Below are 18,862 nucleotides of genomic sequence, written 5' to 3' on the forward strand. Positions count from 1 at the left end.
ACCAGTAGGTGGTGTAAGGGGCCAGGGGATGGGGTGCACGCTCGAGTGGCGTTCGCGCTTTACCCATCATGTGGATCCTGCGAGCCTCTTCCCTGCCGCAGGTCGCTTCGGCGACCACGCCGTCCACGACCTGACCCGCCGACATCCGCAGCGATGCATCGCTCAGACTTTCCCTGCGCCGTAGGTACCTGACCTTGTCGCCCATCAGACGTGGCTCGGCATTCGGCAGAGGGATAGGGTTAGGGGGAGGGGCTGCGTGGCTCCCTCCCCCCTCCAACACACACGCACAGAGAGACAGAGAGAGAATGTGCAACACCCTGACGCCCTTGTGGGGTGCCTCTCATGAAGAGGGCCGACCTTTGTTTCCCTGCTTTAAAAGAGCTTAAGAGCACCTTTACCAGACCCCCTTCTTCGACAACTGATGAGGATCGCACTGGGAACGAGAAATGGCCCAAGGGATCCAGAGAGTTGTAGTTTGACAGCGGCCACAGTCACCTGTACGGAATCGAGGAGTACATCGCAGCGACGTCAGGTTCTCGATACGTATCGCTATGGAGCTCATCTGTTAAGCAATGCTTCCGCCCATCTTGCGGTCTGCGCGGAGCCGCAGAAGAGGTGGGGATGCCGTGCACATCTCTTCTCACGTGAGCAAGTAGAGTACCATCATCCTCTGCTGCGTCACCGCCATGTATGTGCGGCGGAATCTCCGACACATCCAACATCATATGTGGAAGCTCCAACTTCGCGAAGCAGATTTTCGCGGGCACACAGACGTCCACATACATATATATATACATATATATCCTCTCTTTCCGGGTAATCACCCGCGCGGAGAAGAGCCTGCAACCTGCCCCATTCCCCCTTTCGCGCTGCTCGCCGCGTGAAACACTCCCTCCATTGTTGCGCGCTTCGCTTACCGCAGTGCAGCTGTTGCACACCGAAGGAAGTCCTGTTGTTTTCAGTACCACCGACGGAAAAGAGCAGCCGTGAGGCGGCGTCACTCACCTCCCCTCCACATGATGTCATCTAGCGTTGGCACTTTCCACCAAACCCGGACCCCACTGCTCCAACGAACGCACGTACACGGCCAGTCGTCGTCTCCACCGTACTTTCACGTTTGCGTGCCCGACCCCTCTGTCTCTTCGACAACCGATGAGGATTGCACGAGAATTGAACGACTCGAGGAATCCAGAGAGTTGTAGTTCCTTGTCGACGGCGACCCTACTCCGCAGTCACGGCAAGGACAAATGCTAACGAGTTCAAGAACGCCCACAGAAAAAAAAAACGAGGCGAAGGAGGAGAGCGGCGCAGCAGCAGCGCGGGCAAGGGAAAGACCATCAGATTCTCGATACGTATTGCTAAGAGGCTGTTCGATCATGCACACACGCCAGCACACACCGGCGCGCACACACAAACGAGTGCGTGTGCGAGGGCGTGTGCTGGCGAGTGCGTTCGGTTGAATAGAACAAATAGGGTATCATCATGCTTTGCCGTCCGGCCGCTGCTCCCGCAAACCCATTCAGCTTGAAGAGCAACGGCACGCACACACACACACACACATGGTCTTGTCGTGACGCTGTTGGGAATGCGAGCTTGTCTTCCGGCAGTTGCCGCGTAGGTGAATGGGCGCTGAAGGTAAGAACAAAGGCACGGGGAATAGCCGTGCGTGTGTGTGTGTGGGTGGGTGGTTTGGGTGCGAGGGGAGGACGAAGGAGCGTGATAGCTACACAAAAGGGTGACACGGTTGGTACCAAAGTGAGACCGCCGTGCGCTACTTCACATATCGTGTCCTCTAGAAGCTCCGCTGAGGGAGATGGGCAAGCTCCACTGCTGGTGAACAGCAGTGCTGCACACGGAATGCACGTTCGGGGGCGGTGACCGTCTTCATGGTGTCACGCAGCAACATGGACCGGTAGAGTAGGCGATTCAGCAGTCTGTGCAGCAGCTGAAACAAACAAATCGCGCTCGAGGGCGACTTTTTGATGCTGCTACGTAGATGCTTCTTGTAGACTCAGCAAACGCAAACCACACACACGGATACCAACACATAAACACACGCGCAGGGACTCGCTCAAGGCCAGAGAGAGCGAGAGCGACGCAGTTGGACAGGGCGACAGATGTGACTACCCTCCTACATGGATATTTTTCGTTTGTCTGTCGCGCCACGTAAAGAGAAGGAAAGAGCGGCCGTAGCATTATGAGGAAGTGGACGTGCTCACACAGGTGGAGAGGGAGGGAGTGAAGCAGTGGGAGAACGGAAAATAAAATAAAAAACACACAGATTTTCTTCTTCTGTGTTCGGATGTTGTTTGTGCTGCCTTCTTTACAACAAAAACGAAAACAAAAACACGGGAGAGACGTCCGTGTGAGGGAGGAGAGGAAGGAGTACACGTGCACTCCCCACTCTCTCACAAACGGAGACCAAAAACCAACAACAAAAAAAAAAAACAACCCAAAGAATGCGAGGCGGCGGCAAACGACAACACAAATGGTGACACCAACAACAACAAAATGATGCATTGCAACGCGTGTCTGCGCGTAGTGCTCCGCCGTACCTGAGAGATCCCTAAAGCTGCAAACACACGCATGCACACACACACACACGTACACACAACGTACATGGATCGCATCCTAACGGTGCACCGTACACACACCACGGCGCGTGCGCTATACTGTCTAGTCTGAGCTGCCCTTGATGCCGGCTCCACTGCTGCTCCCGTTACGAATATACGCAGAGAGGGCGTCAAGAAAGTCGTTCAGGCCAGCGGCGCGCATGCACAGGTGATGCACATGCGAGGGCGTTATCAAGAAGTTGTACGAGGCTCTCTGTCGAGCTTCAGGCGCCTGCGAAGACGCCTCCTCCTCCAAGGCTGCGATGCACGAACGCACCTGGGCCGCTTGCTTTCTAGAGAGTTGATGGATAACCTTCTTCTTGGCATTGGCATCCGCCGCCGATGCGGAGAGCCCCTGACGAAGCCACTGCAGACGACATGCGTCGTCCTCTGTGTCCTTCGAAGCGCGTGCGACAGCCGGTTGCAGCTCGGCGCGACAGCGTTCATTCACCTCTAGCAGCCCATCGTGAACTTTCTGCGGTAGAGTGGCGGCAGAGGCTTCCATGCGACCATAGCTGTAGCCCGTCGTCGGTTTCTGTGGGGTCGCCTCCCCGGTGGCAGTCAGAGTACCTGGTACCTCGCCGCACTCGGAGCCGAAGAAGAGCCCGCAAAGACGGATCAGATCGTCCAGCTCGATGTAGTCAAATCGGAGATGCGTCGTGAGACGCCCTGGTCGAAGCAGTGCGGGGTCGAGGCGCTCCGGGTGATCCGCTATCATGACCACAATCCGATCCGAGTCTTCCACTGCGCCGTCCAGAATATTCAACAAGGAGGAGAGGCTGAGCCTGTCCCCACCAGTTTCTTGGCACAGAAGCGACTTTCTAGAACCAACCGCGTCTGGCACCGACGTCGGCGGCGGCGCCCGTTCGGCTGTTCGGGTAACCACCTTCACTGTCTCCTGCACACTCGCTTGGGAGATGCAGTCCTGCGAAGCTGGCTTCGCAGCGACGAGCGCCTTGGATCCGCCGCTCTCCGTGGTCGCCTGCTGCGAGCTTAAAGTCGTCAGCCCGTGGGGCCGGCGTACGCGCACCACGTGCTCGCTTGCACGCGCCCGCACAAGGTCGTCGTTGGTGTTGACGTCCTCGATGAGGAAGATGACCTTCTTGCTGCTCAGCAGCGCCCACTCCTCCGTGCTGCTCGTCAGCACAGACTCAAAGTAAAACATTTTGAAGAGATGGTCGCCTCGCGTAAAACTAGAGAGGGGGATGCGGACAATGTGGCGGTGGGTGTGGTAGGCAAGAGCACGAACGAGCGAGCGCTTGCCGGTGCCGCGGGGGCCGTACAGCAGAAACCCAAGCTTGTGAGGGAAGCCCTCAATCGCGTAGCGTCCCGTCTTCTCCGCGAAGCGCGCGAGCAACGACTTGACGTGCTCGCGCTGTGGAAAGAACACGGTATCTAGCGTCGGCCCGAGTGGAAGTGGCACGCTCTTCACCATGACATGTCGGGCTGTCACCGTGGGGCAGTACATGCGCAGGTCGCAGTGTTCCGTGTCAACATAGCCGTTGACGAAGTAGAATTTCAACGCGTCCTCGACAAAGCGTCGCAGCACGGCGTCGGCCGCAGCGCCGCCGCCGGGGGATCCATCCTTGCGAACGCGGAGAAAAACACTGCGGCGCGCTGCAGAGTCGGTGTTCTTGGTCCGCGGCATCGAAATCCATGCGCACACCTCCACCCCATCCTGATGCGTCGATGTCCAGAAGGGGTACATGGGCAGCTTCACTGGCACCATCAGCTTCTCGCGGAACAAAAACATCGGCCCTTCGACATCGCCGTAGAGCTCTGCTTCGCTGGGTTTGGAGTAGAGGGAGAGCAGGTTGATCATAAACGACTTGTTCCGCAACTCGGCTGCGGTGAGGGGCTTTTCTTGCCAGAGCTTTCGCGCCATGTAGAGCAGGAGTGCTGTGCACATGTGGTTCGACGGCAGGTATGGGGTGTAGTAAGCCGATTCGATGGGATCGTGCAGCTTCCAGTAGACGTAGGCATGCTTCGTGGGGACGTCAGAGGAGTACCACCGCACGACTTGGCGGATCGCTATGCAGCCAAAAACAATAACGACCACCGTTACTTCGAATGGGAAAGGTGAGTAGCGGCTCAAGCCATAAAGGGCCGCCGCCAAGGCATCAACATGACCCTCAAAGACTCGCCACAGAGCTAGAAGGCGACTTCCTTCCAGCGACGACCTCAGCGCCGCCGACGGGACGCCAGCTAGCGGCGGAGAGAGCATGCGAAAAAGCCAAGCACAATTCCGGTATACCTCGCGAGCGTTCGACGATGGAACCGGAAAATTCGCTGGGCTGGAGCAGCCTGCGAATGGGGAGGCAAGGACAGAACAAGAGGGATGAGGGTGGGGGAGGGCGGAAAACAGTACATATTCGAACAGGATCCACACATGGACGCAAGAACACACAAGTCTCTCACACCGGTCATGCTCGGGAAAACAAGAGGAGGGCGGCTGCGCACGCGATCTACTATCCCATTCCAGGATGCACACACAAAGATGCCGGTGCCCCACACGTCCACGGCTAGGGAGTTGTTATAGGTGATGAGGACCACTATCTCCGTCTGCATCAACGGACGTGATTCTCAGAAAGTCACCTACAGCGCTGTGGAAGTGCACATTCCCATTGGGGCCACACTAAAGCCGCGCCGCCGTAGAGAACGGGCTGGCAGCGTGCGTCATACAGGGGTGGTGCGGCGTGCGACGTACTGCAGAGTGGCATCATATATATATATATATTTCCGTTTAGCTTTTCGTCTTTGCCGTTGCGATGAGGTGCGTAAAGTTCGAAAGTAGCCAAGTAAAAACGCGGCAAAAGCCACGATGCGTAATCCACAGGGGGTACGCACGGAGAAGGATACAAACAAAACCCGCTCGACGAAGCCGCCGTCGCCCCCTTTGGAAAGGGGGAAGGGGGGAAGTCCAGTTAAGCACCACAAGCCACGTGGAAAAAAAAGAGAGGGAAGGAAAGAGATACTGTACATGGCATTTCGGGCGGAAAGAGAGGTGGTGCGGAGGAGCTGCGCAGACCCCTGCAACTGTGCGCCCGCTCGACTCAAGTGGATCGTTGCACAGAAATCATGCAATAAAACAAGGAGTGCTTCACACACACACACACACAAGCGCTCCCACACGTCCACAGAACTTTGTGTTCGGCTTGTGAAAGTAGCTGGGCGGTAGTTTGAAAGACAACATCAACAGCTCGACTCCCCCTCCTCCTCCTCCTCAACCCTCTTTGCCGTCTCTGCAGTGGCGCAGAGAGCGGGGGAGAAATGAAACAAAGGGAGAGGGTAGGGCACACTCACATCGGCTGCACACCGTTGCCGCATGCCTGACTTCGAGGTGCCGAACCGCACGCACACACATGAACATACACACACACGCATATATAGACACTTGCACTGGTACAGAGAGGAGGAGGTGGCGTTGGTGAAAAAGCTCCACACCGAACCCTGAACAGGAAATCACAACGCCCCTTCTCATCGTTAAAAAAAAAAAACAACAAACAATAACGAAAAAAAATCCGAGAGTAGAGTGAGCACTGATACGTAATATAGTGTACATTTCTGTGGCCGCGTGCACATTCCGCCATGTGTGTGTGTGGGGGGGGGGAGGGGGAGGCGACCAATAGAGAGCGAGAGAGTGACGGGATCCGCACAAAAGCCAATGACTCAGTTTTCACGTTCTGCAGAGAGAGGGGTGTGAAAAGCAGGGCGGGGTGGGGGACATGTTCGTGTTCTGCGTCTGCTGTTTTAGGTGCTCAAGTGTGTGCGTGTCAGTGGCGCCTCCCTTGACTACGCGATCCATCCCTGGCATTGCATTTACGCACAGTCGCTTGGTGGCACCAAGACAGATACGCAAGGAAAGCAAAGGGGAAAAGTGAACAGCATTACATTTTGGCGATAGCAAGCATCACCATGGAGAACTGGGCGTAGTTCACGGTTCCGGCGTCATCGGGGTTCTCTGTCCGCATCGAGGACCCGGTCCGCACACCGGGGGAACTCCGCATCACCTGCAGGAAGGGGAGCAAAAAGCGCTGCACGCGAGAGCGGTTGACAGGGACCCCGCAGCTGTCAAGCGGGCAGATGAGCCGCAACGGTAAGCGACGACGACTCTTCGGAGAGCCACCGGTCCACTCATGAAGCAAGACATCCACCAAGGAAGACACAGGTAGGGTGTCCTGCTGCCGTGCGGCAGCGCACAGCGCCTTGAAGAGCGGATGCATGGCATCATCACCGACCTTTACGCCGGCGGCCTCCGCCTGCGCAGCGATGTATGGCGGGACAGGCACTGTCGACCTCACTGCGTCCCCCGAAAAGAGCGCCAGTGCTCCCTCGATACCCTCTTTCGGATACGTCACAAGCGCCCTCGACGATTCCGGCTGCGCAATCAGAGCGCTGGCGTGCGCGCCGTTCAGGGGAGCTGCTTTCACCGCTGCCGCCGCCACAGCGGCGTCGTCTCCTACTGCACTCTCGCCTTCATCCGGAAAGGACAGCGTGTTGAGTGCAGACCTCGACTCCAGCGCGACCGCTGCCTTGCGAATCACGTCGAGGATCTCGCCGCACCACAGGGTGAAGGGAACGTTCGTGAAGGCCGCTTTGGAGGCGTCGACGCGGACTGCGGCGTTCTCGCAGTTTTTGTCCCGAGACGCGAACGTTTTGCCGCCAAGCTCTTTCACCGCCACTGTCACCTTCCACACAAGCCCGCTGCACCGCACAAAGAGTTCCACCGTCTCCATGCACACCTGGCACACCAGGAAGAGCGCGCGCCGATAGCGCAGCTGCGACTCGGTGTAGCCCTTGTCGACGCCAACGCGGTCCTCTACGCCGCTCAGATTTTCTGCATCACTGTCCTCGTAGAGCAGCTCGACGCACGGTGCGATGAGGTCGACAGGGTCCAGCTCTAGGAACACTGTATGCACCCCGTGCGCCTCGGCGCACACGAGTCCTTGCAGGATCCACCGCCGCAGTCGCTCAGCTGCCGGGTTGACGTACACCACGCCAAACGGCTTGCCCCCTGCCTCGTCGGCCACCTCAGCCTTAGGCAAAAAGGAGGTGATCTCGTTGTCGGCAAAGAGGGTTGACACCTCCCGGTGTGACGGCAGAAGCAGCAAGCGCGCGCACGGCGCGGCCTTCGACGCGAGTGAGAGGAGTGGGTGTGTGCTCTTGTGAGGATCGACAGAGCCACTCCACACATCGCCGGCCTTCATCGGCGTTACCTGGAACTCGGCCAGATCCATCGCGCCGTCACGCCACGCCCGCAACACCGCAGGGGTGCTCTGCGCCACGTCGATACGCTTCTTTAGGCGGGGTCCTTCTCGCGTGTAGTAGTACATCCACGGATCCCTTGCCTGCACCACGCAAGGTCCTCGAGCAAAGGAGCCGGCCACCGCCTTGGCAACATCTCCGTCCACCACATCCTTACGGACGACGCCTTCGAGGTCCACGCCCGTTTCCTCTGGGCTCAAGCGCTCGAGTACGCAGGCCAAGCTCGTGCACAGCTGCGACAGCGGCGAGGAAGCGCACACTTCACGCGCCACCGTCTCTGGCACCATTCTCTGCGGAGGCACGGTGGTGGAGGTCGACGAGGAGGATGAAACCTTGGAGAGTGGCGGATCGCACGCGCGCGTGGCCGCCATGTTGGCGATCCATTCGTTGCGGTACTGAATGCCACGCTGTAGCTCCGCGTAGTAGGCATCCGAAGACGCTAGCACCGCTACCAGCATATAGCGCGGCGCGGCAGCCTTGTCGGCGCCCCGCATCTCCTCCTGAGAGACAATGTTACGGAAGACGAGACGGAAGAGCGCCTCAGGGGCGTCGCTGCCGCGTGCCTGATCGTTGGCCACGGCAGCGGGAAGCCGGTACACGACGAAGGTATACTCCAGCAAAAGCGGGTGACTCTCCATGCTGCTTGTCGAGTCCATGGCCCGTTCGAAAACCTGCTGGTATGAGGCGGCGATGCAGGCCCCCGAATCGCCGCAGCAGGGCGACGCTGCCACGATGACGAGCTGCTCTTCTGAATCCACCACCATGCCGTACTGCAGCAGCTGCAGCTGCCGTGGCGACAGGGCATTGCGCAGAAGTGGATGCGTGGCGTAAATGCGGTGGAGCGGATGGCGGAAAGGAACGGCGAATTCCTCGACAATGAGCTCGAATCGCAGATCCAGCCGCGCGATGTCGTGAAGAGCAACGTTCGCATAGCCAGGCGTGGCTGCCTCCTCTTCCGGGACCCAAGTGAAGGGGCTCAGCGGCGCGATCGACTGCTGTACCAGCTCCATTCTTTCTGTTTTTTTTTTTTTGCCGGGAGGGGGAAGGGGCTGTTTGTGAGTAACTTTGCACGCTGCACAGTCGGAGAAGGGCACGTGGGCAGGCGAAAAACGGATGCGCCTGAAGCGAGGCAAGAGGGGAGAGGTGGTTTAGCGGTTGACGTGCCGAGTGCGCACACCTGCCTCCCAGACGAAATCAGATGCGCCATCACAAGAGGAGAGCGAGAGGGGAGAACGAGAGGCGTGCAAGCAGAAAACTAGCAAAGGTGAGATCGCGCGTCCCTCTCCCCCAGTTTGTCCAAAAAAAAAAAAAACGCATTCAATGCACAGGCATTTTGGGGGCCCTGCAGTGCCGATAGAAGCGGAATACTCTCATAGAAATGTGCGGCCGCCAAGGCGTACATACAGTTCGAGTGCTGGCGGGAGAGGGCGTTGCAGAGATCAAGCAGGACGTATTCGGCTTCCTTGTTTTTCTCTCGAGGAGGAGGAGGGGGGAGGGGGGATTTGCAGGCATGCCCACAAGACACCGCCGCAGCATGGAGAGCGCGCGACGCAGCCGTCAGCAACAACCGGGAGAGCGTCCCTCGATGCGTTTCCGTTCTCCTTTTGCCAACACGTACACGCATCCAGGAGGGGAGGCAGTGCAGAACGAGGAGCCTGTTCTTCAACATCCGAACATGCGACGAGAACAGCAGCAAAAAAAGAAAGCAATAACAGGAGAGTTATCCTGCACGCGCCATGAACACGTTTTCAGTGTTGAGCGGTTCGGCGTAACGCCTCCTGTGCGCCCTTGCGTGCCTCTCTCTCTCTCTCGAGCATTGCTTCACCTAGGATGCACTCGTGTTGAAGATGTCAAAGGCAGCCTTGTAGAATATGTCCACGTTACGGTCAATCAACGCACGGTTTTCGAGGTGTGTCTGCTTCATCATCAGCACCAAGGTCAGGGAGCTTGGCAGCTCGCGGACGTAGATGCAGTCCTCGTTGCTGAGCTGAATCACTGCATTTGCGCCGCGGTACAACTCGGACACGTCAGAGGCGCATTCGTCTGCACTGTCCAAAGACGAGAAGATGGCGCAGCTGGTAGCGGAAGCGGCCAAAGCGTGCACCGAGTCCGCCGAGGCATCCTTCACGCCTCCGGCGGCGCCGTCACGTTGCCGCATGTAAATGCGACTCATCTTCACGACCACTTCAATGGCGTCGCTGCAGAGGTCGTAGGTGCGCGACTTGAGGCGGTTGCGCTCGTCCACGGCGACGTAGATTTTGGAGTGGCTAAGGAAGAGGTAGGAGAGGTCGATATTGCTGTTTGAGTTGAGCATCTGCAGCAGCTCCGTTATGTACGGCGTCTTGGATTTGATCAGCTTCTGCACCACTAGCGAGAATGCTTGGAAGACGGAGTGGTCGAAGATAGAGGTGAGGTTGAAGTTTAGACGTAGCGGCTGCACGTTCTCCAGCAACTGCTTTGCTTCCTCCTCCACACGACGCTGCAGGCTCGCCAGCAGGTCGGCCTGGTGGTCTTCACTCAGGGCGTCGACCTTGTGAATAAACACCTCAACACACAGCTCGGGATTGTACCGGTACGCAGCGCTGATGGTGTCGAGCAACCGCGCACGGGCGTCGTCGATTAGCTCGCGGCAGTCCAGCACGTACACAATCGCGCCACAGTTCTCCAGCAGCTGATTCACGTCATAGCGGCTGGCGTTACTGGAGTCAAATGGATCATTTTGGCCCGGAAAGTCCCACACCTCAAAATTCACAAAGTCGTTCGAGTGCACGGTGCTCTTCTCCGGCTGTACGGTGGTCGCCAAGGTCGCCGAGTCGTGCGGCTGCATACCTTCAAAGACAACCTTCTGGATGCTGCTTTTGCCCGACTTCCGTAGCCCCATGAGCAGCACCTTGGGCAGTGCGAGCATGTTGTTGGACATGCTCGGCCACCCTAACGTAAGCGCGCGACAACAACCAAAACAGCCAAAGCGAAAAAAAAAAGGGCGAGCAAGTAGTGAAGTGGGTCTGGCAAGCAGCCCTAACGAGAACTCCAGCCATGCAGAGATGTAGACCGCCTCACGCACACACCCACACACACACGAGGGTGAAGAGGGAGAGTGTATGCGCGCGCGTGTGTGTGTGCAGCAAAGAAACGGAAGAACAAGAAGAGAACGTGTCGTCGTGTACTCCACCCAGTCAGAGGGCGAGGGCGGAAGCATGCCGGGACGGCGTGTAGCGCCGTGTCGGAGCGAAAAGAGGAATCCGGATAGACCGATAAGAGGGGGCAAGGCCAGAAGTTGAAGAAAAGGAGAGATGATGCCAGCAAAGCCCATGAGGGGACGGACGCACTCTTTCTTTTCCCTTCTCTACGGCGAGATGGTTCAGGAGGGCCGATTGCGGAGATGCAGCTCCCGCGCTCCTCCCTCTACATGAGCGCTTCCCAGCTGACTGCTTCGACGCTGTTGCTCTGTGCTTGCTGCTTGTGTTTTATTCCCGTAGCCACTGCAGCAACAGGGGATTGAGGCGGTGCACTTTCCTCGCCGAGCAGCGCAGATGTGTCTTCCTTCTTCGTCTCCCTTTTTCCATTCCTGTTTGCAAGTTCTCTGGCCAGTCATGAGTTGTTCCTCTTGCACGTTTGTGCGTGTGTGCGAAAGGTATGATGCGTCTCTCTCTCACACACACACACACATACAAACACGCTCGAGTCCGCCACATTCCTGCATGTCACACCCACCACCACGCACACGCAGAGCTTATTCTTCATTCCACTACCGAAAAGACCTCCACGAGGAGTGAGCCAAAGGCACACCCACAAAGAAAGAGAGGAAGACAACGCAGCGCACACCCTCTCAGACGGCAAACAACGCACAGAAACACAGGCGCGCTCCTGAGAGAACCTTTACAGGTACTCGATGAGGTGCTGAAGCCGCGCAGTCTGCCCTTGCACCACGCGACTAAGCAGCGGCCAACGCACCTCGCCGAGGTCCTTCACGAGACTTCGCAGTGTGCGAACGAGGCGCTCGGTGGAGTGCCGCACCCCCTGGAGCACCGCTGCCGTGTACAACATTCCAGGGGCGCGGCTCGCATTTTGGATGAAGTCCTGCACCGTCAGGGCGTAGGCCGTCAAGGCAAGCTGCACAGTCTCGAGATGCACCGATTGCACGTCTGTCGCGACGTCGACCTGGCCGTCCACTGCGAAGGAGTCATCCACGTCAGTAACGGTGTCAGCGTCGCCGACAAGCGGCCCCCTGCTGGGGGACCGCGTAACGCTCGACTCGCGCGATGCAAGGTTGGTGTAGCCCACATTCGGGGAGCGCTCGAGTCCAGCGCCACCGGGTGCAGTCGCGGCGGTGACCTTCCGGAGAACCTGCAGCTCCCGCACGGTGAACTGGCGCAAGAGGTCCAGCGAGTACACAAGCGACGTGGCTGTCGAGGCGGCGGCCACGGCGCCGTCGGTGAGGTTGGCGGGGCTCGCCAGCTCCGCCGTCTGCCCTAGCAGCTCTAATGGAAACACAAAGGCTGCCAGCGTGGCGCCATCACGGGGAACGGCATAGGATGCCTGCTTCAGCAGGATTGTAAGCTCGTTGCGCAGCACATACGCCTGGGCGATCGTGATCCGCCTGCCTTCACTGATCACGGCCTCCGCACTCGGCACCGACACCACGCATTGCTGGTGTAAGTGAGGTTGGCGGAAAAACACAAAGCCTGCCTGAACACACGGCGTGAGTTTCTCGAGGAGGACGTTCTGAGCCGCCAGCACTGCGGCAAGTCGTGTGCACGCGTCCACCTCTTCCACCTCCCAGAGCAGCAGCCCGCCCCGGTCGCCTCCGCGCCCGCCGGCGAAGGCGCTAAGAGCAGCAGCAAAGCGCGGGCTGCTCAGCAGCGCCGCTTTTAGAGATGGCACCCAACCTGACGCGATTGCGTTGTACTGCCCGCGCACTGACACAATCGTGCACCACAAGGAGAGGAGTGCAAGCCAGCACACGTTCCACGCTAGACGCAGGTGCCGCTGCGCGGCCGTATCGTAAACAGAGGAGGTGGAGAACTGACCTATCGCCTGCAGGAAGCCGAGAAGAACATCCTCGTCCACGAAGCCCAACACCGCCGTTTGCCCGCCGCAGTGGGCAATAACACAGGTAACGCACTCCACAACGCGCACAAAACGGAGAGTGTCGGCGTTGCTCGGCTGCGTTGGCTGGACAAATCGCGCGAGGCGCGACGCAACCTGCAGCAAGGTCGGAAGCAGGCGACTGACGAGCACTGCGTCGCTACCCCTATCAGAGCGTGGCCGACTGAAGACGCGTGTGCAGCCGTTCACCAGCTTGTCCAGCACGTCCAGCGTCTCTGGCGTCCAGGAGGATTGCCGCAGCTTGCCGTACAGGGCACCCTGCACCATCCCCATCAACTCATCCACGGCAGCGCAGGCGGCAAACGTGGCCAGTGGAAACGCAGTGACAACTGGGAGCACCCCCTCCAGGACAAACATGTTCCTGCGATTCGCCTTGGCAAACGCCACCAGACGCCGCAGTGAGTGCTGCGCGGTCGGCCTCATTTCGAAGAGCTCGGTTGCGTCGCCGCCGACAGCCGTCTCCAAGATACTCGCGGCCGCCTTGGCGAGACGCAGCTGCTGCTGCACCTGACGCGTGAGGAATGAGGCCAACAGTGGCGATCCCGGCTGGCAGGACAGCACCGACTCAACGGCGCACTCGAGCAGCTGTTGGGTTCGCTTGACGAATAGGCCTGCCGTGCTCGTGTCAACGCCACTGAGCCACAATAGCTGCTCAAGCACAGTTGCCAAGTCTGCCATTGTGTCCAGCTGTGCGGCAAGGTTGTTGAGCCGGCGATCGTCACCGGTGCCGCGGAAGAAGCGTGTAGAGGCGGTGCCCACGGGGAAGAGCCGCTGGCACGCCGCGAAGACCTCGACGTTTTCGCTAGACAGGGTTTGCAAAAAGGTCGTCGTATTCAGTAGCTCACCATGGGCACGGGCAGCAGTGGCAGCAGCGAGAGCCGTTGGCACAACACAGCGACTCAGAACGCTGCCCTGCGATACTCCATGAAGAAGGGTGTCAATGCTGTCGCGAGAGCTCCCACCTGCCAAACGTCTCGATGCCGTCGTTGCGCCGCTGCGCGGAAAGACAACACTGGCGCTGACGTCCGGGTTTTCGCCCAAGATCATACTCGTCGCCTGCCGCACCAACCAGTTCGTCTGTTCGTCATAGTCCACGTCGCACCGCTCCGCATCGAACAGGCTGTGCACACGCTGCATAGCGGCGGCGCCGTGGCGGAGCAGTTGATCCATGATATCCGTGTACGCAGCGAGCACCTTGCTACGGGCAGCCTGCAACGGACGAGCTGCTGCCGTTGCGAACGGCGACGGGGGCGCCAGCGTTGACCGGCGCTGCTGCTGCGGTGGAGCGGGGGTGCTGTCTCGAGTTGAAGCGGTCGCTCTGCTGCTGCCATCCACCTCTCCGCCGCCGGCGTCGTCCACAGCTGAGCTAGCCTGCCTCGACCTGGACAGCTCCAGCGCGACTCTCGCATTCACATAGGCCACACAGGCCACCGCCAACGTCGCCTCCTCCCACTCGCCCCCATCGCGGCCAGGGTTCGTCCTTGTCGCGTTGATGTCCTCGCGTGGCATGAGGGACAAAATCTCCTGCACCTCCACAAGCCTTGACATACCGCTGTACCGAAGGATGTTCAGCGCGAGCGCCTTCTCGTACAAGGCCGCCTTGTCTGAGCGCACCGTTGCCACCAGCAACTGCATGAGCGGCAGATCTGCCGGCTGCGCCGCTGCCCGGCTAACGCCGCCGCTGCCACTGTGGCCGTCGTCACCCAAGCTTTGCCCCTGTGCAGCAACCTCACTAGCGTCGTCGTCCTCGCATACCACACGCTTCGCTGGCCCAAACAGAAAGAGGAATAGCGCCGGGCACCACATGGCCATTGCCTGCACCACCTCCACTCGCATTGCATTCGAGGGCGACCCCAGGCTGTCCTGCTGCACCTGCAACACCCGCTGGGTAACCATGACGACCTCGCACGGAGACAGGTGTGAACGGAACGTCCGGAGCATGAACTCCGAGGTGTGATGGAGGGCGGTTGCATGCAGGGCTGCTACGAGAAGCTCCGTCACAACATGATGCACCGGCGCCAGGGAATCCTCGCAAAGCAGCTGCAGGAGTACGTGCACCCCGCTGCGCGAACGACGGCCACCACCACCCTGGCACACCTCGGCCATCACGCTACCACCGCTGCCGCGCCCTTGGGGGCCCCACCGTGCAGGAAAGACGGTCGTCGCGACCAGCGCAGGCGCGCGGTAGAGCAGCACGGCTTTGTAGAGGAGCGAGGCGGTGGCACACACGGAGCACCACGTCGACTCCCCGCCGGCCACCCAGTATCCCCTGGCGTACGCGTTCGCCAATGTGTCGAGCGCCTCTCCCAGGCGACCAATAAGCTGTGGCAGCTGTGGCACCGTCACGCCACCAAACACCGCCGCGTCCTCGGAATGGTCCTCCACCAAGGTGAAGATGGTGTGTACCAGTGTGGTGGCCGTCGCCTCACCATCGGAGGAGCAACTAAAGGCGCCTGACGGCAGTTCCGCAAGCAACGAAACGAGACGGCCAGGCGCTGCAGGAGACAGTTGGTACACGGTACGGCACAAATGCTGGTAGAGCTGCACACAAGCACGCAGGTCGGCCTCGACGTACTCATCGCCCAACCGCAGCGCTGCCCAGTGCGACGGAGCCAAGAGCTGCGCCATTATATCGCCTAAGGCATCCACGGCAGATGCGTAGCGCTGCAGCAGGCTGTACGCGAGCCGCTTCATCCTTAGCGAAGGGCTTGGCGCCTTGATAATGGTTGTCACCACCTGGTTCACGAGGCCGATCAAATGCGTGGCGCCGGTCTCTGCCTCCAGTTGCTGCAGCGAATGCGGAAATCGACACATGAAGGCGCACAAGAGCGTCGTCGCAGATTCGCAGAGCAGACGCTTTGGCCGATCGCGCAGGCTCCACTGGTCTGCGGAGTGAGCGAGGGCGGAGGCTAGGCTTGCACGCAGGAGATCCATGCACAGGGCGAAAAGGTGGCGCCCCGTTCCTGACGCCGCGACTGGTGGGTCTGTTGTCTCAGCGGCGCGGTCCGAGGCGGCGCCGTTGCCAACCGCAGCACTGCGAGGAGAGTGGGGTAGGTAAAAGAAGAGACGGAGTTCTCCCAGAGAGCCCAGCAGCGACGGCAGAGCCGATGTCACGTACGCCAGCAAAGACAGGTAGAAGACAAAGCTGCGGGGAGAATCGGTCTCCGCCTCGCACCGTGCTAGGAAGGATTCTGGGGTGCCATCCGCGTCGCTAAGCGCGCCATCGCCTTCCGCAAAGCCACCGCTGAGATGAAACGCAGAGTAGGTGCTACTCTCCTGCCCTCCCTGCCGGTTCGACTCTGGCGTGTCGTTGTCCACTCCTGCGGCACCGAGAACGGGGTGTCGCATCAGTGACTCCACCGACGGTGCGGCCGATCGCGCGGAGCGCCAGCCCACCTGTCGGTTAGCGGGAAGAGTTGCGCTTGACGACCCTGCTAGGATCGACTTCGGAGCACTCAGCACCGGCACTTTCAACGCCATCGACTCCTCCTGCGCGTAAGAGCACTCGTACCGGGTGAGGGCGCGATGCAGAAAACTGATAAGGCTCATATAGCTCTCCGAGTACGCCGTCCACGTTGCCCCGTACACGCTCACAGCACGGCTAATGTGGAGCAGCGTATCAGCCGTGCAGTAGCACCACGCCGCCTCCGACATGACTGACAAGAGGCTCTGCATGGCGTATCCGTGTACCCACGTGCTGATTCGCCTGATCACAGAGACAGCGGCGGCACCGTCAGTGCAGCTGACAATGTCCGCAGCGGCGTCATACAAGGTGGCCTTGCGAAGTACCTCGAGTGCGCGGCACTGCCACGTCTGCGTCATCTGTGGAAATGACGTCGGGAGCGCTGCCATGAAGGCCATGTGCGCCATGTTTGCCCGTGCTGCAGCGCCGAGTTCGAGGTTTTGCAGCGCGTCCTCAAGCACCTTGTGGGACAGACAACCCGCCTGAAGAATGCAGAAAGCGGTGAGAGAGGCAACGCTGCGACGCAGGTAGGCTGGGCGATGCGCCGCTGCCCTGACAAGTTCGGTGCCCATGTCTCTGTTGACGGCGTACAAGGACGCCAGCGCCTCTTCGGCGACTACGAGGCTGGACGATACCGTGTCGCTCGGGTCCGCCATCCTCGCGTGGTACGCGATCAGGAGCAGAACGTCGCAGTAGAGGGACAGCGCCGCGTCTTCGCCGGCTTGCGCGCCAAGCGACGATGCATGCCCACCGCAACGCAGCCACAGTGTCTGCATATGCTCTGCAGCCGTCGCAGCAAACCGCCCGTCTGTGAGCAAGGTCAGTAGGCGCCCAAAGTTGCGCGAGCGCTGGTGCGCTCGGCGGGATCGCTGCAGAATCGCGCTCAATACGCTCAGCACCTTTGTTAGAGAAGCGAGCTCACGCGCCGAAGACTGCTGTTGCGGCGACTCCTCGAGCAAGTGCAAGGCATGTGAGCGCACTTGCCGCTTTGAGACGGACGACTGCATCGGCAAAGACACGGCGGAGCCGTTCAGTCCTGGCAACAACGAGATGGAGCTGTTGCTGGAGGCATCGCTCAAGACAGAGTAGGGTGCTGCCGCGAGTGTTTCCACTATGTAGTCACTTTCGTCTACGTGGTCCTCACCCGCGTCGCCATCTGCCGAGCTTCCCATACGAGGGAGCAGAGCCACTGCCAAACTTGGTGCCTTGACCTCTCGGCAGCTGAAGAGGTTCGCCAACGACTCAAGTACGCTGAGCTGGGTGCCCGTCCTATCCGCACATGACACGCCCAACGTGCTCGGCTGCTGCGATGACGCTACACCAGAACGAGGTGCTGCCTGACGGGCTGTCTGCGACGCGTCCAGGGACGCAGGCAGCAGAGACGCCGCTGCCGAGGGGGCCGCATCTGCGCCGAAGAGAGACATAGTGGGTCCTTCTCGACAATGATAGCCAATACGGTCCAACAATCTAGCGATCACACAGGCATGCACACACAAGCGACCACGGCAGGTAAACCAGCAGGGAGCTAGAGGGAGAAGGAGGCGCTGCTGCGAACACGAGGCCCACAAGCACTCTAATTTGCAACGAACAGTCCACACACAACGCCTCCGCACGCCTGCTTTGAGTCCACGATGTGTGACCTGATTTCGCGCAAACTGCTTTTACAGTATATGTATATATATATATATTTTTTTTTTCGTTTCAGCTTGCTTGTATGCAGCGGAGTCGGATGGGGCGGTGTGCCGCGAACGAGCACATGCACGCCGCTTTGCTTTCCCGCTGCTTGCTTAGGTGGCGGCTACAACGGCAAAAAGGCAAAAGAGAGAAGACGCTGTGCTGATGATTTCAAGTCGATCGTCGCGCCTCGTTACAAATGTGCGTCGGCCCTTTCCTCGTATTATCCTGCCTTAGGCACACTTCCCTTTGGGTTTGTTTGTTTTCTCTTCGACCGTTCCGTGTGGAGAGAGAAGAGGGCAAACCCGACGCGAGCCACGACGGGAGCCGTGGAAGAAAGATTGGGAGGGCAACGGTGGCGGCATGACCTCCAGTAGTGCGAGGCGGGGAAGAAAAAGCCCACCTTCAGAAAATGCAAGACGCACACATAGACCTCTTTAGAACCGGTGCCCATGGCATCCGCTGGATGCCGTACTGGGAAGAAGCGCACACGCACACGCGCGCCAACCAAATATCTGGCAAGCGCGGGTACGCTGATGGCCTGCATCGCGTCATTATTTTCTCTTACGAATAATATCGCATCATTCCATGTGCATGCTGCGTCACATCCGCCTCCCTTTGGACCATGTCCATGTCTTAGTACATAAGAGAATAGTTGCGATGGCGGTGGGTGGGAAAACACCCCACGAGGGCGTCAGGGTGTTGCACATTCTCTCTCTGTCTCTCTGTGCGTGTGTGT

The 18,862-nt window shown here is 59.3% G+C and overlaps 4 protein-coding genes across 4 annotated transcripts; all 4 read right to left on the minus strand.

The window, feature by feature from the left end:
- Positions 1-2,676: 2,676 nt before the first annotated feature.
- Positions 2,677-4,836, minus strand: LDBPK_366120 (a44l protein-like protein; the record flags this gene model as incomplete). Its single annotated transcript, XM_003865676.1, has 1 exon — positions 2,677-4,836. One exon carries the CDS (start codon positions 4,834-4,836, stop codon positions 2,677-2,679), a length of 2,160 nt encoding a protein of 719 aa, XP_003865724.1.
- Positions 4,837-6,499: 1,663 nt separating this feature from the next.
- On the minus strand, positions 6,500-8,887 carry LDBPK_366130 (hypothetical protein, conserved; the record flags this gene model as incomplete). The annotated part of the gene is made up of 1 exon (XM_003865677.1): positions 6,500-8,887. The coding sequence occupies one exon, from the start codon at positions 8,885-8,887 to the stop codon at positions 6,500-6,502; it is 2,388 nt and encodes a 795-aa protein (XP_003865725.1).
- Positions 8,888-9,702: 815 nt separating this feature from the next.
- Positions 9,703-10,797, minus strand: LDBPK_366140 (ras-like small GTPases, putative; the record flags this gene model as incomplete). Its single annotated transcript, XM_003865678.1, has 1 exon — positions 9,703-10,797. One exon carries the CDS (start codon positions 10,795-10,797, stop codon positions 9,703-9,705), a length of 1,095 nt encoding a protein of 364 aa, XP_003865726.1.
- A 959-nt stretch (positions 10,798-11,756) lies between these two features.
- On the minus strand, positions 11,757-17,621 carry LDBPK_366150 (hypothetical protein, conserved; the record flags this gene model as incomplete). The annotated part of the gene is made up of 1 exon (XM_003865679.1): positions 11,757-17,621. One exon carries the CDS (start codon positions 17,619-17,621, stop codon positions 11,757-11,759), a length of 5,865 nt encoding a protein of 1,954 aa, XP_003865727.1.
- Between the last annotated feature and the right edge of the window lie 1,241 nt (positions 17,622-18,862).

Source organism: Leishmania donovani, chromosome 36, assembly GCF_000227135.1.
Source record: "Leishmania donovani BPK282A1 complete genome, chromosome 36".
NCBI lineage: Eukaryota > Euglenozoa > Kinetoplastea > Trypanosomatida > Trypanosomatidae > Leishmania > Leishmania donovani.